This window comes from Rhinatrema bivittatum, chromosome 10 (assembly GCF_901001135.1).
Source record: "Rhinatrema bivittatum chromosome 10, aRhiBiv1.1, whole genome shotgun sequence".
Taxonomy (NCBI): Eukaryota; Metazoa; Chordata; class Amphibia; order Gymnophiona; family Rhinatrematidae; genus Rhinatrema; species Rhinatrema bivittatum.
The window spans coordinates 28752940-28771417 of record NC_042624.1 but is presented as its reverse complement, the minus strand read 5'-3'; the positions used below and the strand labels follow the sequence as shown (position 1 = coordinate 28771417).

At 43.2% G+C, this 18478-nt stretch overlaps 1 protein-coding gene across 1 annotated transcript in view; it reads left to right on the top strand.

The window, feature by feature from the left end:
- Window positions 1-18478, top strand: part of LOC115099919 (scavenger receptor cysteine-rich type 1 protein M130-like) — a 152601-nt gene that overhangs the window by 20299 nt on the left and 113824 nt on the right. The window contains exon 2 of the mRNA XM_029617927.1: window positions 1158-1187. Coding sequence (XP_029473787.1) covers window positions 1158-1187 — 30 coding nt within the window. The remainder of the gene's footprint in view (window positions 1-1157; window positions 1188-18478) is intronic.

Below are 18478 nucleotides of genomic sequence, written 5' to 3'. Positions count from 1 at the left end.
AAGGTTCTCTGCAGTTCATGCTTTAACTAATTTGAATATTTTTGTGTCATCTGTAAATCTGGTCACATCACTCTTTACTCTGCAAGATCTTTAATGAATAAGCTAAACAATGCTAGTTCCAGGGCAGATCTCTAAGGTACTCTACTATTCACCTTTTTCTTTGGGAAATCTGAGAATTTAGTCCTACTCTTTTATTTCCTTCTTTTAACATTTACCAATCTACAGTAAGTCATTGCCTCCTATCCCAAGACTTCAGTTTTTGACGATTTTCTCAAATACTTTTATAAAATGCTAACATTATGCTTGAAGTTATTATAGTATTTCTATTGGTTTTACTGTATGGATAGGTTTATTATGTTTGTAATTTGTTTGATTCTATTATACTGTTTGGAATATTTATTATTGTTGTATTCTATTTGTTATTGCAAAATTATGCTGAAATTAATATAGTATTTCTATTGGCTTTGCTGTATGGATTGGTTTCTATATTTGTAATTTATTTCTTGATTTTATTATATTGTATGAAAAAAAATTCTGTTTTTAAATTCCTGTGAGCCACTAGGATACCGCCATTAATAAATGTAATGATAAATAAATAAAATACATGAATGAATGAATGAATGAATACTAAACACATTCAGCTAAATTTTAAATCCCTTGTAGGTGGGGAAAACGGGGGTTACATGGGCGGCCAGGCCTTACATGCGCCACGCGCATCTTAATAGGGGCCCGGCCACGTGCGTAACTCCTGTTACGTGCAGAAGTCCTGGGCCCAAGAAAAGGGGCTGTCTGGAAGTGGCCATTTGCTGCCGTGCCAGGGGATCGCACGCTGGCTGCCGGCTCGTGCAACTAGTTCGGAAATAAAGAAAATTAAAAAAGGTAGGGCCTTCAAAAGGGTCGTGGAAGAGAGGGGAAGAGAGAGGGAGGGTAGGTAGAAGGGTAGGAAAGTTCCCTCCCAGTCTGCTCCTTAATGGGAGCGAACTGGGAGGGAATGGGGGAGGCCTGATATCATCGCCGCGCATAAACTGGGCAAATCACGCGTCCATGTGTGTTCTCCGAGTAGCATGCACACACAGAGGCACGCGCATATTTTTCTAAAATCTACCCGATTGTCTTTTCTTCTAAAAAAGTGATGTTATCTCCTTTCTGTTTTCCAGTTTCCATCATGGGATTCATCATGCGGACAGGTAAGTATCTTAACTAGAGACGATATTTTTAATGAATGGAACAATAATACTCTTGTGATGTGCCCGGGACCTTTTGAGATTAGTGTGGTTACCTCTTGGTTTGAAGACATAACATGGTATCTGTTAATAAACTCTGGCAGTGTGGGTGATTCCAGTGACGGCAGTAGATCTGGCCACCGTGATCAATAACTATCCATTATTTGTAGTGTAAACTTATGGACTTGTGTATAAATATTTTACCATGCTCCATATTCAGAATTCTCTAACTAAAAGTTGCAAATAAGATTGAATGTTTATTTTTTTATTTTTTTATATACTGACATTTGATCTGAGATATCACACCAGTTTACATTCAGGTACTGTAGGTATTTCTCTATCCTCAGAGGGCTTACAATCTAACAGGTCGATACAGTAAAGTGTGCTCCGTCGGAGCGCACTGTCAGCCTGCTCTGGACGCGTGTTTTCCCTTACCCCTTATTCAGTAAGGGGAGGAAAACACGCGGCCCACCCGCGGCACCTAATAGCGCCCTCAACATGCAAATGCATTTTGAGGGCCCTATTAGGTATGCGCGCGGGATCCAGTAAGTAAAATGTGCAGCCAAGCCGCACATTTTACTCTAAGAAATTAGCGCCGACCTTTGGGTCGGCGCTAATTTCTTCCGGCGCCAGGAAAGTGCACAGAAAAGCAGTAAAAACTGCTTTTCTGTGCACCCTCCGACTTAATATCATAGCGATATTAAGTCGGAGGTCCCAAAAGTAAAAAAAAGTAAAAAAAAAAAAAAAATTTGAATTCGGCCCGTGGCTGTCGGGCCGAAAACCGGACGCTCAATTTTGCCGGCGTCCGGTTTCCGAGCCCGTGGCTGTCAGCGGGCTCGAGAACCGACGCCGGCAAAATTGAGCGTCGGCTGTCAAACCCGCTGACAGCCGCCGCTCCAGGCCAAAAGGAGGCGCTAGGGACGCGCTAGTGTCCCTAGCGCCTCCTTTCCCTCGTTTGCACCGCGTCGCCTAATTTGCATGCTGGAGCATACTGGATAGCTCGCACCGGCAAAGGGCCGGTGCATGCGCCGGGAGAGCGGGCGTTCGTCCGCTCTCCCGCGGTTTTACAGTATCGGGCTGTAAGTTTGTACCTGAGGCAATGGAGGGTAAAGTGACTTGCCCAAGATCACAAGGAGCGGCAGCGGGACTCGAATGTCCACTTCAAAGGGAAACTGGACCACCTCTTAGTCTGAAACAGAATTCAGGATAGCCACTTGGGGTCACATTTAAGATATTCACGCTCTGTGCTGCTCTTTCTCTCTTTGCTTTATTTTATTACTTCATTAACCGCAAAATTATTAAGAGACATCATCTGATTGGAAATGGAAACGGCCAGCTTTGATATTAAAATTTATAGTGATTATATTATATGATGGCAGATATATATTCCAAAGTGGCCCATCCAGTCTGCCCAGTTAAGTTGCGTCTACTTTAGGTAGGGCTTTAACCGCCGCTCTGTTCAGGTTATCCCAGTGCTTTCTTGGAGCCCTGCTGCAATCCTACCACTCCTGTTTAGGGTTGTAACTGCTGCTCCCTGCAGGCAACCCCCATGCCTGCTTGGAAGTACACTGCTATTTTGGACTGAATTGCCACTTCATGCAGGTTATCCCAGTGCTTCAATACCATCCTCTTGCCACTAGGGATCCTCAGTGTTTATCCCATATCTTTTTTAAATTCCATTACCATTTATTTCTACATCACGCTACCTGTGCAAGGGCATTTCAGGCCTCTTCCACGTTTTCATGAAAAAATATTTCCTTGCATGATTCCAACCCTTACAGCGCTTTATATCCTGACTCCTTGTTCTCTAACTTCCTTTCCATTGAAAATAGTTTGTTATTTGTGACTAATTAATACTTTTCAGGTATTTAAAGGTTTCTATCACATCTTCCCTCTCTTTGTTCTCCTCTAGAGTATACATATTTAGGCCCTAAAGTCTCATCTCATATGGTTTTTGAAACAGGCCCCACACTATTTTTGTTGCCTTTCTCTGGACTGCCACTACTAGCCTCTATATCCTCTCGAAGCAGGGGCAGATTGGCCTATTGGGGGGTTGGCCATCCCCCGGTGGGCCGGTCGCTCTGGTCACGTGGTCTGCCGAGCGTGGCCGTGACAGAGCTGCACTCGGCAGACCACGGGGTATCTCCTGGGCCAGTTTTTCCGAAAATCCCCGGGCCGATCTTTTCCTGGAATCCGCCCATCTCTCTGAGATACGGCCTCCAGAACTGTCACTGTATTCCTGGTGAGGCCACACCAAGACCTGCAAAAGCAGCATCAGTTTTTCTCCTGGTTACCTCTCCCTGTGTACTATAACATCCCTCTGGTGCCACCATCTTGTCAACCTGTTTTTCACTACCTTGAGATCATCAGACGCTATCATTCTGAGGCCTCCGACTCCCTCTCTACTAGTCAGTGCACATCAATTTCTCACATCCAGGGCATACAGCTCCCTTGGATTTCTGCATCCTCAAATGTATGATTCTCCATTTTTTCTGCATAGAATATTAACTAATATTTGACTTCTCTTCAATTCCTATTCTGGCTACTCCCTCTGGGATGCCTAGAACTGATCACTGAGACATTCCATTAATCACTTTTCTCTTCTCAGAGGGAATTTAATTTACCACTATCCTCTGTTGTCTATCACTCAAGCAGTTATTAATTCAGTCCACCATATAGGGGCCTTGGGGTTCATTTTTGAGCAGCCTTCAAGATGGCTACCTAACATTCCCAGGCTATTTCTTTCATGTATCATAATTCTCATCGATTTTAGCAGACCTTTTCCTCTTTCAGTGGTGGTGATGCTTCAGACTGTGTTCCCATCATGGACACATCAAAATCAGTGTGTGGATCTGTCCTTGCAGCTCCAACAAGGAGCTAAGAGGGTCAAATAGGATACTCCATCCCTGGCCAAAATGGTGTCAAATAAGGAAGACAAGGTCTCTCTGCAGTCTCTCTTGCTGGAGCTTATACGAATTAAAGACTTACTTAAAACTAATACTGTCACCATGAAGGCTATTCAATCAGATGTTGCTTTGCTTAAAAATGAATTTTTAGGTATGAGGGAACATATGGACACATTGGAACAGAAAACATTTCAGATCTTCAGCAACGAAGAAAATGGTGATGCTGGAAAGAGCTCTGGAAGATATCAGCAGCAGATCACGGAAGAATAATATCCTTATCTTGGGCATCCCTGAAAATGCTGAAGGGTTAGATCCTGTTGGATTTATGAAATCTTTTTGGAATTTTTGATGACTTACACTTTGAGCACCCATTCAAGGTAAAGCAGGCTCACAGGGCTCCTTCAATTCAATCCAGAGCTAAATTGCCAAGGCCCTTTGTGCTGAAACTATTGTGTTATCCTCAGGTGCTTGAGATCTGCAGTCGCCATTGTTCCATGAGGGTAAAAAGGTGTTCATATTTCTGAACCTATGTAAAGCCACAGTATGGCGCAGGAAACAATTCCTGGCTATGTGATACTCGCTGCAAAAGATCAATGCCTGGTATGGCTTGCATTTTCCAGCCCATATATAAGTGACTGCAAATAATATTTACTTATTTATTTATATATTTTATATACCATTGTTCCAAATGAAGATCACAACGATTATGATAAAAGAACGTTTTGAAGATCTAACTTTACTATGAGCTTTCACCGCCAAGGTGTCACACCAGGACATGAAATTCACCTGAGTGCATCATAGCTAAAGATCTTGGTCTTTGCACTTCACTGACCGGCTATTTCGCTTTCTTCATGAAATTGGATGCTTTGACATCCATTTGTCTTCACGGATGATGGATACCTTCTGCTGTGGATTTTTTCTTTATATCCACTGCCATCGATGATTGTTTGCATCTCTTTTTTGTTGTTGTTGTTTTCTTTTCATGTACCTTCTTGTTTGTCTGTGGTTTGCTTTGTCAGTCCCTCTAGTGGGCCATGTATCTGATGGTTTGCGTTGACCTGCAGAGGTGCAGCTATTGCAACCATTACATGTTCCAGTTCCTCTATTTTGAATACATGGCTTTTGTTTCTGTTTTGGTCTTGTATGTCATCTGTAGGTCTGGTTGAGTGTTAAAGGTATGAATGAACACATGCTTTGTTTCATGCTTAGTTTATGTGGTATGCAAGAGATGTGCTGTTTGTTTCACTCTGTTTTAGTAATGAGGCTGGCTGCAAATTAGGGGGTTGTGTGGATGTGGGAATGTTGGATTCTTTGTCTTTGATGTGACTGAGTGGGAGGAATATTTATTTATTTATTTATTTTTTAGTTTTTTATATACCGATCTTCTTACATTGTATGCAAATCAAATCGGTTTACAGAGAACAATTAAACTTGCTTGGTAGCATTACATATAACGAAGAACTTTTAAGTAACAAATAAATATAAGAAAACATATAAGAACAATAAATAACCTGGTATTAGAAAATATTCCTATTATACAGATGCCTTGCAAGAGGCTGATGAAGAAGCCATAAATAATTAACTAACTTACATGTCGATGTATGTGACGAGGGGGGGGGGATATATTTAGTTTTACATCTGTTGCTATAAATAGGGAGAAGAATGGGTTAGAAATATTTATTTATTTTATTTATTTATTTCAAATTTCTTCTATACCGATAACCGTTTGCACATCGTATCGGTGTACATACAACTAAGAACTATTGGGCAAGGCCCTTACATAGAACAATAGCAAAAAGGAAGCAAAACAAACTATATATAACGTGAAAGGAGGAGCAATAAAACGGGTATGTTAGGCATAAATTATACCCTGTATAATAAATAAAGGGTGATATGTGGGTATGGATGAGAATATTGTTCCTGATTTCATTTTCCTGGGCGTTGTGCTCTATTGGAACTTCCCTTCAGGGCACGGAGATGTTTGTTTCTGTTGGATGCAGTTTGGATTACATCCTTTATGATTCCTCTTTAATAGGCAGTTATCTTTTCACTTGTTATCTGATGATGTTTCATACTGTGCTGCTAATTGTGCTAGAGAGATACAGTACCTGGATGGAATTGGTTCAGGAACCGACGAGAGAGGGAGCAATTTTAGATCTAATTCTCAGGGGAGCACAGGACTTGGTGAGAGAGGTAACGGTGGTGGGGCCGCTTGGCAATAGTGATCATAATATGGTTAAATTTGAATTAATGACTGGAAGGAGGACAGTATGCAAATCCACGGCTCTCGTGCTAAACTTTCAAAAGGGAAACTTTGATAAAATGGGAAAAATAGAAAAAAACTGAAAGGAGCAGCTACAAAGGTAAAAAGTGTGCAAGAGGCGTGGTCATTGTTAAAAAATACCATTCTAGAAGCACAGTCCAGATGTATTCCACACATTAAGAAACGTGGAAAGAAGGCAAAACGATTACCGGCATGGTTAAAAGGAGAGGTGAAAGAAGCTATTTAGCCAAAAGATCTTCATTCAAAAATTGGAAGAAGGATCCAACAGAAGAAAATAGGATAATGCATAAACATTGGCAAGTTAAATGTAAGACATTGATAAGACAGGCTAAGAGAGAATTTGAAAAGAAGTTGGCCGTAGAGGCAAAAACTCACAGTAAAAACTTTTTAAAATATATCCGAAGCAGAAAGCCTGTGAGGGAGTCAGTTGGACCATTAGATGATCAAGGAGTTAAATGGGGCACTTAGAGAAGATAAGGCCATCGCGGAAAGATTAAATGATTTCTTTGCTTCTGTGTTTACTGAAGAGGATGTTGGGGGGTTACCCTTACTGGATGTTATGAGCCCTGCCCGCGGAGTTTACCCCCGCGAGCAGGCCCTGCTTATCTCACTTTACTGCTTCTGTTTGCTGCCAGACGCGGCACGTATTGTCAATTGCGCGGTCACCGTTCGCGAGGTCACCGCTCGCTCGGTCACCGCTCGCTCGGTCACCACTCACTCGGTCTCCGTTCCCTCAATCTCATGTTCCCTCGGTCTCGTGTTCCCTCGGTCTCGTGCTCTTTGGTCTCTCGTTGTTGTCTTCTTGTGTTTTGGAGAAGAGACGGCTAAGGGGGATATGATAGAGGTGTTTAAAATCATGAGAGGTCTAGAATGGGAGATGTGAATTGGTTATTTAGTCTTTCCGATAATAGAAAGACTAGGGGCACTCCATGAAGTTAGCATGTGGCACATTTAAAAATAAATCAGAGAAAGTTCTTCTTCACTCAACGCACGATTAAACTCTGAAATTTGTTGCCAGAGGATATGTTTAGTGCAGTTAGTATAGCTGTGTTTAAAAAAGGATTGGATAAGTTCTTGGAGGAGAAGTCCATTACCTGCTATTAATTGAGTTGACTTAGAAAATAGCCACTGCTATTACTAGCAATGGTAACATGGAATAGACTTAGTTATTGGGTACTTGCCAGGTTCTTATGGCCTGCATTGGCCATTTTTGGAAACAGGATGCTGGGCTTGATGGACCCTTGGTCTGAACCAGTATGGCATGTTCTTATGTTCTAAGGTGGAGTAGTGATGAATGAATGATCTATAGTAGTTGGTGAATCCGAGGAATCGGCGTAGAGCTTTTAGACCAGTAGTTTGGGGCCAGTCCTGAATGCTCTTGGTCTTTTGCAGATCCATTTGGAACCTCTGGCTGGACACTACATATCCCATAAAGGGAACAGACTCTTGGTGGAACAGACACTTCTCTAATTTGGCATATAGATGTTTATCTCTGAGTCTCTGAAGAACTTTGGAGACGTCCAACTGGTGAGTCTGGAGATCCTGAGACAAGACCAGTATATCGTCCAAATACACTACTACACAGTTGTACAACATGTCTCTGAAGATTTCATTCATCATGTTTTGGAACACGGCCAGGGCATTGCAAAGGCCAAAGGGCATGACCAAGTATTCAAAATGGCCATCGCGGGTATTGAATGCTGTTTTCCATTCATCACCCCAGCGTATGCAAACTAGATTATATGCTCCTCTGAGGTCCAGCTTTGTGAATATTTTGGCAGTGGGTAGTGGTCTTTCATGGTGATCTCATTCAAGCCACGATAGTCTATACATGGGCAGAGAGATCCATCTTTTTTACCCAAGAAAAAGAATCCGGCCAGAGACTTTGAAGGCCGAATGAAACCCTTTGCCAAGTTCTCCTGAATGTAAGTAGACATAGCCTTTGTTTCAGATAGAGAAAGTGGGTACACCCTTCCTTTAGGAGGTTCGGAACCCAGTACTAAGTTGATGGCACAGTCAAAGGATCGGTGAGGTGGCAAAGCATCTGCCGCTTGTTTGGAAAACACATCCTGGAAGGGCTGATACTGTGGAGGTAAACCTGGAAGGGAGGTGGTAGTAGTCAAACAAGGCATAGGAGTCAATGCCTCTAAGCATCTTCCATGGCAGGCTTTTCTCCATTGGGATAGTTCAAGGGATTGGGGTATGAAGTTCCCTCTGGCCCCGGAGTCTATGAGGGCTAGAGTGTGGAATTCGAGGGCATCCGAAATAATAGAGACTGGAAATGACAGTGGAGGAAATGGAGAAGTTAGACCTAGGAAGAGTCCTCCGGCGGATACTAGAACAGGAGGGTACCACATGGCCAGGTTGTCCGCAGTGCATGCAGAGGCAAAGTCTCTTTCGATAACGCCTCTCTTTCGATGTAAGGTGGCTCTGGCCTAGCTGCATTTTATTCTTCCTCCTCAACATTGGGTGTAGGAGTGGTTTGAGTAACTGGCATTGGACGAGAGCGAGAAACTCCAGATGAGATCTTCCTATGACTCTTCATTTCTTGTGAGTGCTCACGCAGTCGACGACCGATTCGCCCAACTAGCTAAATGAGAGAGTCCAAGGTAATGGGAAGTTCATGTGCCACTAATTCATCTTTGATGGGAGAGTTAAGACCCTCCAAGAAAAAACAGCCCCAGGTCCCAATAGAGTTCTGAGGACAAGGTTTTAAACTCAATAACATAATCAGTCAAAGGTTTGGTACCTTGTGGTAAGAGCAGGAGAGCGGATCCAGTGACAGTCTTGCGGGCGGGATCGTTGAATACAGAACGAAAGAGTGTGAGAAATCCCGTCAAGTCCTGAAGTATAGGGTCATTACATTCCCAGAGAGGTGAAGCCCAGGTCAGGGCTTTTCCATCTAGAAGAGATAGGATATACATAGTTTTGGAGACTATGTCTGGGAAGTAAGTAGGTTGAAGCGAAAAGTGCATACAGTCTGATTAAGAAAGCTCCTACATAACAGGGGGTCACCTGTAAAGCGTGTAGGCGCTGGCAAGGGTATGGAGACACATACAAGCGTCACCAGTGAAGAGGAGATGGCCTTGTCAGGCTTTCCTGTGGAATTCAGATGAGGGTTTAGCTGATTAAAGGCATTAGTCAGAGTCTCTAGTATCCTTTGTTGTTCGGCAAGACGTTGGGTCAGGCCAGGAATGGCCTGAAGGGCTGAGAGCTGAGCTGGGTCCATGGAGTTAGCAATCTGTTATGGTTTTGTAGGAAATTGTGAACCCCGGGCCAAGATGAGTGATGTCACCGCACACAGGGAGGAGCCCCGAGAGCCTCACCATCAGTGGGCAAGGTCTCAGTGACGTAGGACACAGCTGTGAGAGAGACTTTATTAAGGAGAAAAGATAATGCATAACCCGAGGAGCGGGAAATGCAGTAAACACATTTCTAGAGCAAGATATACTTAGGATGGTACTGTAGATGAGAAGGTCCAGTAGTGGCCCGCAGCGTGGGTAAGCCAAGGATAATTGTACCCTAGGATGATGAGGTAGCAGAGGTCTTGAGATACAGGAACCAGGTAGTGGATCTCAAGTAGCTGCAGCAATCCTGTAGCTCCAGATAGGTAGAAAGAGCTATGCTGAAGAACGATAGTGGCCCAAGGCCGTGGAGACTTCAGCAATGTTGGTATCATAGGAAACTGAAGAAGGTACCCGAGGATCAGTTCAGGAGAAGTCCAAGGCAGATAGGCCCTCTGAGGAGTGGATAGAAACATATAGAAACATAGAAATGATGGCAGAAGAAGACCAAACGGCCCATCTAGTCTGCCCAGCAAGCTACGCACTTTATCCTTTTTTTTTTTTTCCTTTTTCTCTCTCCCACCTGTTACTCTTGGCTTCCAGTACCCTCCAGCCCTATTTCCCCTCCACCCAACCACCAATGTAGAGAGCATCGCCAGATCTGCATCCAAGTGAACATCCAGCTCAATTAGGGGTAGCAACCTTTGCAACAAGCAGGCCACACCCCTGCCCCTGTCCACCCAGACTAAGGGTCTTTTAGCGCCCTAGGCAGACAATGTAACACCGTCCCCCCAAACCACCCTTATTTGAATTTGCCCTCTGACAGTGTTAGATATATAGAGTTATGGGGTCTCTCTCTCTCTCTTTTTCTCTCATCTAGCGAGTGGTGCTCAGTGACTGCTGTTGCCCCTTCTTTCACATTTTTTGAAAATGTCGCCCTTGAGTACCCCGGAGGTGCCCTGCCCACTGTCGCCACCCTAGTAAACTTGTTTGGCATATGGTGGGCTACTTGGTGATGCCTGGACATGAACATACTCCTGGAGAGGACTGCAGCCTTGCTTAGTTGTGGCGAACTGTGTGAGTTACAGAGTTATGCATGCTTCAAAGTGCCCTATGTTGGCCTCTTCCCTTCCCATAGACTGTACCACAGAGAACATAAGAAATTGCCATACTGGGTCAGACCAAGGGTCCACCAAGCCCAGCATCCTGTTTCCAACAGTGGCCAATCCAGGCTACAAGTACCTGGCAAGTACCCAAAAACTAAGTATATCCCAAGCTATTGATGCTAGTAATAGCTGGCTATTTTCTAAGTCAACTTTATTAATAGCAGGTAATGGACTTCTCCTCCAAGAACCTATCCAGGCCTTCTTCAGAACCAGCCACACCAACTTCACTAAGCACAGTGGGGATCTAAAAATGAAGAATTTGAATTTGTTGTGTTTTATGTTATTTTATGTGTTAGTATGTACATCGCCAAGTGATATGTATGTAGGCGATTTATAAATTTTACTAAATCTAAATCTAAGAGTATTTAAGAAGACTCATGCATCTACTTTAGCTTCCCTTCTCTGGTCATCAAATCTGTGGCCTGTGTTATTCAAATCAACTAAACTATGTCCTGGTGTTTATTGACTGAATATTATACTATTGTATTGTTTAAGGTGAGAGCAAGCACAGATTGATCCTGTCTACCTATGGTACTAAGTAGCTGCAAGCTTCATATCATCAATCAAGTTTTTCCTTTATATTTTTCTCCATTTTCCCTTTTAGGACGGCATACCAGACAAATCAAGTGCTCTTGCTAGTTGAAGACTAGAGGGAAAGTCTTACCACTCAATGTTGCTTTTGTGCTATCAGAGGTCGGCATTATAGGAGCAGCTGTCTTCCCTCTCTTTAGAGATCAAACACATAATCTCCACCGAATGCCCAAACCTGCTAGCCCTGTTGAACAGAAAACGTAGATCCAAATTTCCTGTACTGCATTACTGCGGCTGAACCATGTGTTTAAATGCAGCCTGTTCATGTATTCATGAAACAGATATAGGGGTAGACTTTAATACCGTATTTTTCGGACTATAAGGCGCACCGGATTATAAGGCGCATTATCAATGAGTGCCTGCTAAGGCGTCCAGGTTCATATATAAGGCGCACCGGATTATAAGGTGCACCGGATTATAAGGCGCAGTGCATTAAATGAAACAAAGCTCAGACCATAGGGCAGACTTTACTGAACTTTATTCAACTCTTTCACAATAACTCTCAACTTGTTCAGTTGTAACAAGTCGGTCTTAGCTCTTCAGTGATGATTCCAGCCTTCATGAAAGCTCAGATGACACTGGAGACTGATACCTTCTTCCAGGCATCCACGATCCACTGGCACATAGTGGCATAACTCGTCCCTCAGGCATTACATCACATCTTTCCTTTCCGATCAGTCTCTCTCTCATGCATGCACACACACACACACAGGCTTCTCACTCCCATGCTGTATCTCATACACACCCATGTTTCTCACTCCTATGCTAGCTGTCTCCACATGCACAGGCTTCTCATTCCCATAATCACTTTCTCTCTCACACACACACTCCAGTCATCTCCCTGACCAGTCAGTTCCATTGTCTCTCTTATATACACACATCACCTCTCTGACCAGTTTCTCTCTCTCACACACTTTACATAGATGATCTCAATCAAATGCTCTCACTTACACACAGGTTCTCACTCACAGTTACACATGCACACTCTCAATCACACATACATTCTCTTCAGGCTGGCTGGTTCTCTCATTCCCCCCCCCCCCCCCCCCAGCACACATGATAGCTGCAGCAGCCTCCTCCTCTAGTTTCTTTCAGTTAAAAAAAACAAAACAAAAAACACAACTGTTCATTCCTCCACCACAAATCCATCAAATCCTTCATCTTCAGTGTCTGAGTTAAACAGTTGGGCGATTTCTATATCAAGCATGCTCGGGTCCCCCTCATCATTATCCGAGTCGGTCTCGTTGCTGCTGCTTAGCTCTTCAGTGATGATTCCAGCCTTCATGAAAGCTCGGATGACACTGGAGACTGATACCTTCTTCCAGCCATCCACGATCCACTGGCACATAGTGGTATAACTCGCCCAGCGTTGCCTCCCTGTGTTGGTGAATGTGTGGTCACCTTCTGTCATCCAACGCTCCCACGCTGCTCTCAATTTAACTTTAAATGACCTGTTGATGCCGATATCTAGCGGCTGGAGCTCTTTGGTTAATCCACCCAGAATTACGGCAAGCTCTGAATTAGTTTTCTTCACTTGGGCTTTGACATTATCGGTCACATGGGCGCGCATGGAGTCACAGACCAATAGGGATGGGGATTTGTGAAAAAAGCCGTCCAGTCTCTTGACGTAGACCTCCCTCAGCCACTCAATCATCTTCTCCTCGTCCATCCAGCCCTTTGGGTTAGCCTTGATGGTGACACCAGCAGGATAACCAAGACGCGGAAGGGACCCCGTGGAACGGGTACCCAGAGTATCCGAATACCACGAGGAGAAACTGGAACAGCAGATCCCAATGTGGAGAGGATTTAACAACGAGAGAACTCCTTGCTAACTCATCTTAGCAGTGGGCCGGTCAGCTTAAGTACACCAGCAGGTTGACATCATCGGGAGGGGAGGCCCCCGAGGTTCCTGCCATGACGTATACAAAAGGAGGCCCTATGCGTGCGCGCACACCTAGGTGATTCTGGAAGTAAGATGGCAGTCGGTAGTGCCCATGCCATCCCGGGGATGCAGGGGAGGTCGGCGTTGGTTGGCGGAGGCCGCCATTCTCCCAATGATTGACGGTGCAGGGAAAAAAAAGGTGAGCATGAGAGGTCGCAATGTCTGCGACCGACGGGTGCAACACTACCAAAGAAGCCATTACCCCTACCTTGACTTCTATTATTAACATGACTCTTGTGTCAAGTTTGTTTCCAGATAGCTTAAAAAAGACAGTTGTGAAGCTCCTTTTTAAAAAGTGAGGTCTACATACTTCAGATCCCAGTAGTTATATTTTTTATTTATTTATTTATTTGAGGTTCTTTATATACCGCCATTCGTTTAGTAACATCATGTCGGTTCACATTCAACAAAACTTTAGCATCTGCGCTGGAACATATAGAAAATAGCGGCAGTGCTTTACAATAGGTATTCAACTTAAAAAGGACATTAGGAGATTATAACAAAGAAAAATCCGACTTCTTCTCTGCCATTTGTTTCTAAGGTCATTAAGAGTGCAGTTTTGCAACAACTAATGGATTTTATTGAAGAAAAAGAGATTCTCAACACCCATCAGTTTGGTTTTAGATGCCCAATGAGTTCTGAACTGTTTCTTCTCTCCCTCACTGATGCTTTCAGAAGGGGTTTAGATAGTGGTCACCAGTACCTTCTTGTAGACTTTGACATTTCCGCTATGTTCAATACTGTGGATCATGAGATACTGCAGTATCAATTAATAGGAATGTGTTATTGCTGGCAAAGTGCTGGATTGGTTCTCTTCTTATCTAAGTAACCGAGCACAACAAATTAAATGTAAGAATGACCTTTCACAGTGGACTGCAATGAAAACCAGTGTGCCTCAGGGTTCTGCCTTATCAGCAGTACTATTTAACATAATTTGGCCCCTATTACTAAATTGTTTGCTGGCATCTGTGATGGTTATAAAATCTAAGCAGACGATCTTTAATATTTTATTCATCTTCTTTCAATGTGATACGAAACTCTTGAGCACTTACAAATCTGCATGTCATCCATCAGACAATGGCTACATCATAATAAAGTGTTTATTTATTTATTTATTTATTTAACACTTTTTTATACCGATATTAGTAGCTACATCATATCGGTTTACAGCAGAACTGAAGTTAGGAATTACATTAAACAAGTGCAGGGAAGGGATTAGATGGGAACAAAGATAAAGCATGGAACTGGCAAACAAGAACAACAGGCTGCTTGCAATCACAATAACAACAAGGAGACAAGATAAATATTGTAACATAACTTATACCAGATATCAGGTTAAGAGCTGGCGCTACATGTGTTAAGGGAGCAGGGAATCTGTTCGGGGTAGGCCTGTTTGAAAAGCCAAGTTTTTAACTTGGTTTTAAATTTACTGGTACAAGGCTCAAGCCGGAGGTTCGCGGGAAGTGAGTTCCAGTGGGTAGGCCCGGCGATGGAAAGGGCTCGATCCCTCGTGGAGGTAAGGTGTGCCTTCTTGAGGGAAGGCACGTGGAGGGTTCCTTTATTGGCAGCTCTGGTGGGGTGGTTAGAGAGTGTGAAACGGAAAGGCTCTTCAAGCCAGCTGGAATTGTATATGTAGATGGATTTGTGGATAATTGTAAGGGTTTTATAGAAGATACGTGAGGGGATCGGGAGCCAGTGCAGGTCTTTAAGGATGGGAGTGATATGATCAAACTTACGGGCATTAGAGATGGTCCTTGCTACCACTTTCTGAAGCATTTGAAGTGGTTTTATGGAGGAATAAGGGAGACCTAGGAAGAGGGAGTTACAGTAGTCCATTTTAGAAGCAAGTGTGGCCTGGATGACGGTACGGAAATAATTAGTGTGGAGTAATGGTTTTAGTTTTTTCATCACATTGAGCTTGAAGAAGCCGTCCTTGAGGATTGTGGTGATGTATTTTTTGAGGTTCAGTTGCTGATCAATCAGAACCCCAAGGTTTTGGACAGAGTGCTGAGCGGAAATGGTACTATACGCAGGGTCATTAGTGAGGGAGGATTTGGGAGGTTGGTGTTGTGATATGAGGAGCGGTTCTGTTTTGGAGGTGTTTATAGCAAAGTGGAGATTTGTAAGGAGGGTGTTAATGGCTGCAAGGCAATTTCCCCAGAGTTTTAAGGAGTCAGATAGAGAGTCATGAATAGGTATGATAATTTGGACATTGTCGGCATAGAGATAAAATTTGAGACCCAGGTCAGATAGGAGCTGGCAGAGGGGTGTAAGGTAGATATTGAATAGGGTGGATGACAGAGAGGAACCTTGAGAGACTCCCTGGGTGAGGGCATAGTGAGTGGATTCAGCATTGCCTAGTTTGACTGAAAATTGTCTATTTGAGAGGTAGGATTTGAACCATTGCAGAGCTGAACCTATGTCAGAAAGGCGGGAGAGAAGGTGTTTGTGGCTAATTGCATCAAACGCAGAGGAAATGTCAAGAAGGGCAAGGATGTAACTGTGACCTTGGGCCATACCTTATCAAAAGCTTGGAGTCTGGATCAATCTCCACCTTTCCTTCCATACCCAAATTAAAGCCACCATCAAATCAGGGTTTTATAAACTTCAAATGCTTGCAGGATTAAGCACTTGCTAAATCAGCATGATTTCCATACTATTGTTCAGGCTTCTATTTTTCCTGTTCTTGTCTATTGTAATAATCTCTATTTAGGTTTACCGCATAGCTTTTTACACACTTTTGTTAAACGCTACTGCATGATTAATCTCTGGGGTAAAATGTTGTCAACATATCACCCCTATGCTTGCAGCCCTAAAATGGCTTCCCATATGTCAACGAGTTGCTTATAAAGTCAGCATGACAGTATTTAAACTGATAAATTCAAATATCTGTCCTTGGGCTAATGCTCTTCTTAAAATCTACCAATCCCTTTGTCAGCTGAGATCATCCCAACATAGCATGCTTGATGTACTCTTTGTTAGATATGCCCGACTTACAACCACAAGAGAATCTGTTTTTTATAGAAGCTCCTACCTATTGGAATACCTTACCAACTGAATTAAGACTTTTTCAGTGCATTACGTCTTTTAGGCAAGCTTTCAAAAATGTCCTACTGAAGCAGACCTTTGACCAAGTTATCTTGACAATGACTTTCAATTTGTAGATTAGTCCTTCTATTGAGCTTCTGATGCACAAGATATGGTTTGCCCTCTGAGCATTTTTGTATTATGTGAGTTGTTGTGAACTGTGGTTGTTTATATTACAGCAAGTTTGGTTTATTTTTGTATATTATTATTATTTTATAACTGTATTATTGTACATTGCTTAGACTTCCAGAATTAAAGCAATTAATACATTTTAATAAATGAAATGAAATGAAATACATGGACTCCCATACCATATCCTCTCAAACTGAGGAGTACAATTTACAGCCTGCTTCTGGAAGAGTCTATGCAAGAAATTCGGTATCACTTTTCTGATCTTACAGCACCCATGCACTGCAAATCAGTCAGCTAAATCAGATACTAAATCTCCAATGAAGACACCTTGTCTAAATTTCAACAGTGTTTATGCCAACAAGTAATCAAAACATGTAACTTACTGGTTGCAGTCTTGAGGGGGGGGGGGGGGGGGGGGAAGAGAAATTGATCTCAGGTTCAGAGCACTGACTCTAGAGTTGAAATAGCTATTGTAGGAATTGTACTGGAGATTTAAGCACACCTATTGTGTGCACTTATTGATTGTATGTCTAGGTAAAAAAGAAATGCATTCCTAAGGAGCAGGAGAGATGAGAATCCACTTGCTTCTTTCTTCTTTCTCTCAGAAGCTCCACTTGCAAACTGAAAAAAGTCCCAGCAGGCATGAACCAGTACTTAAGCCAATAGGAAGTGCCCAGAATTAATGGGAACTGGAAACATGTGACCATAAAGGTCCAATAGCAACAAGATTACAGGATTATAGAGGCTTGTAGTCCTGTGACATCACACTAGCTTACAAGCAGGAACAGAACAACTGTATATATACAACAAACAATAAATCTGCTCACAGTTAATGGGGGCAGAACAATCATCTTGGACTTCACTTCAGCCTATCACCCTTTGAGCAACAGGTAGATTGAATGGGTTAATCAGACCCTCAAGGCCTTTCTGAGGTTTTTGAAAACCAGTGTCAAGATAATTTGGCATCCCTCCTCTCATGGGCAGAGTTCTGCTACAATAACCACATGGGGAGTTTAACAGGTTTCTCACCTTCTACCTAGTCTTTGGGCACCATCCTCGAGTACCATTGCCTTTCCTCACCCCTGTTGCCTGTCCAGCAGCTAACATCAGGGGCAGGAGCTCCAAGAACTATGGCAAAAGACTTACCAACTCTTTGAGGAGGCAGCATTACATTTTAAAAGGCAAGCAGATAAGAAACACCACCCAGCACCCCAACTCTAGCCTGGAGATTTAGTATGGCTCAGTACAAAGAACCTGCACCTCAAGATACCATCTTTAAAATTTGATCCCAGGTTTGTGGGACCATTCCCCATTATTCATCAGGTGGGGCCAGCAGCCTTCAAATTGAGACTACCACCCTCATAATACATGATGCCTTTCATGTATTGCTATTAAAAACAATGATCTTGTCATGGCCTTCAAGACCACTTCTCAAGCCAACTGAGGTGGTTTTAGAAGAAGATCCCCTACATGACGTCCAAGAGATTCTAGATTCATGAAGAGTCAGAAACAAGATTGAGTACCTACCTTATCTCATGGAAGGGCTTCAGACCCGAACAAAATTCTTGGGAGCCAGCCTCAAATCTCCAAGCCCCTCAACTGGTGCAAGACCTTCGTAGGCAGTTTCCCCAGAAACCCAAGCCCAAAAGTCAGGGCAGGGGGCTTTGGAGAGGGGGTACTGTTCTGTTTGGCCAGCTGTGGGGTAAGCCCACAATCGGCCACACTGACTGGGACACCATCACTCCTGCCTCCAGATGCCGCTACCATGCCATCTGTGCCTTGCCTCCCCTAGCTGCGTGCTGTAACTTGACGATGGTACATTACAACATACATCCACATACTTTGTTATAATAACCAAACAGT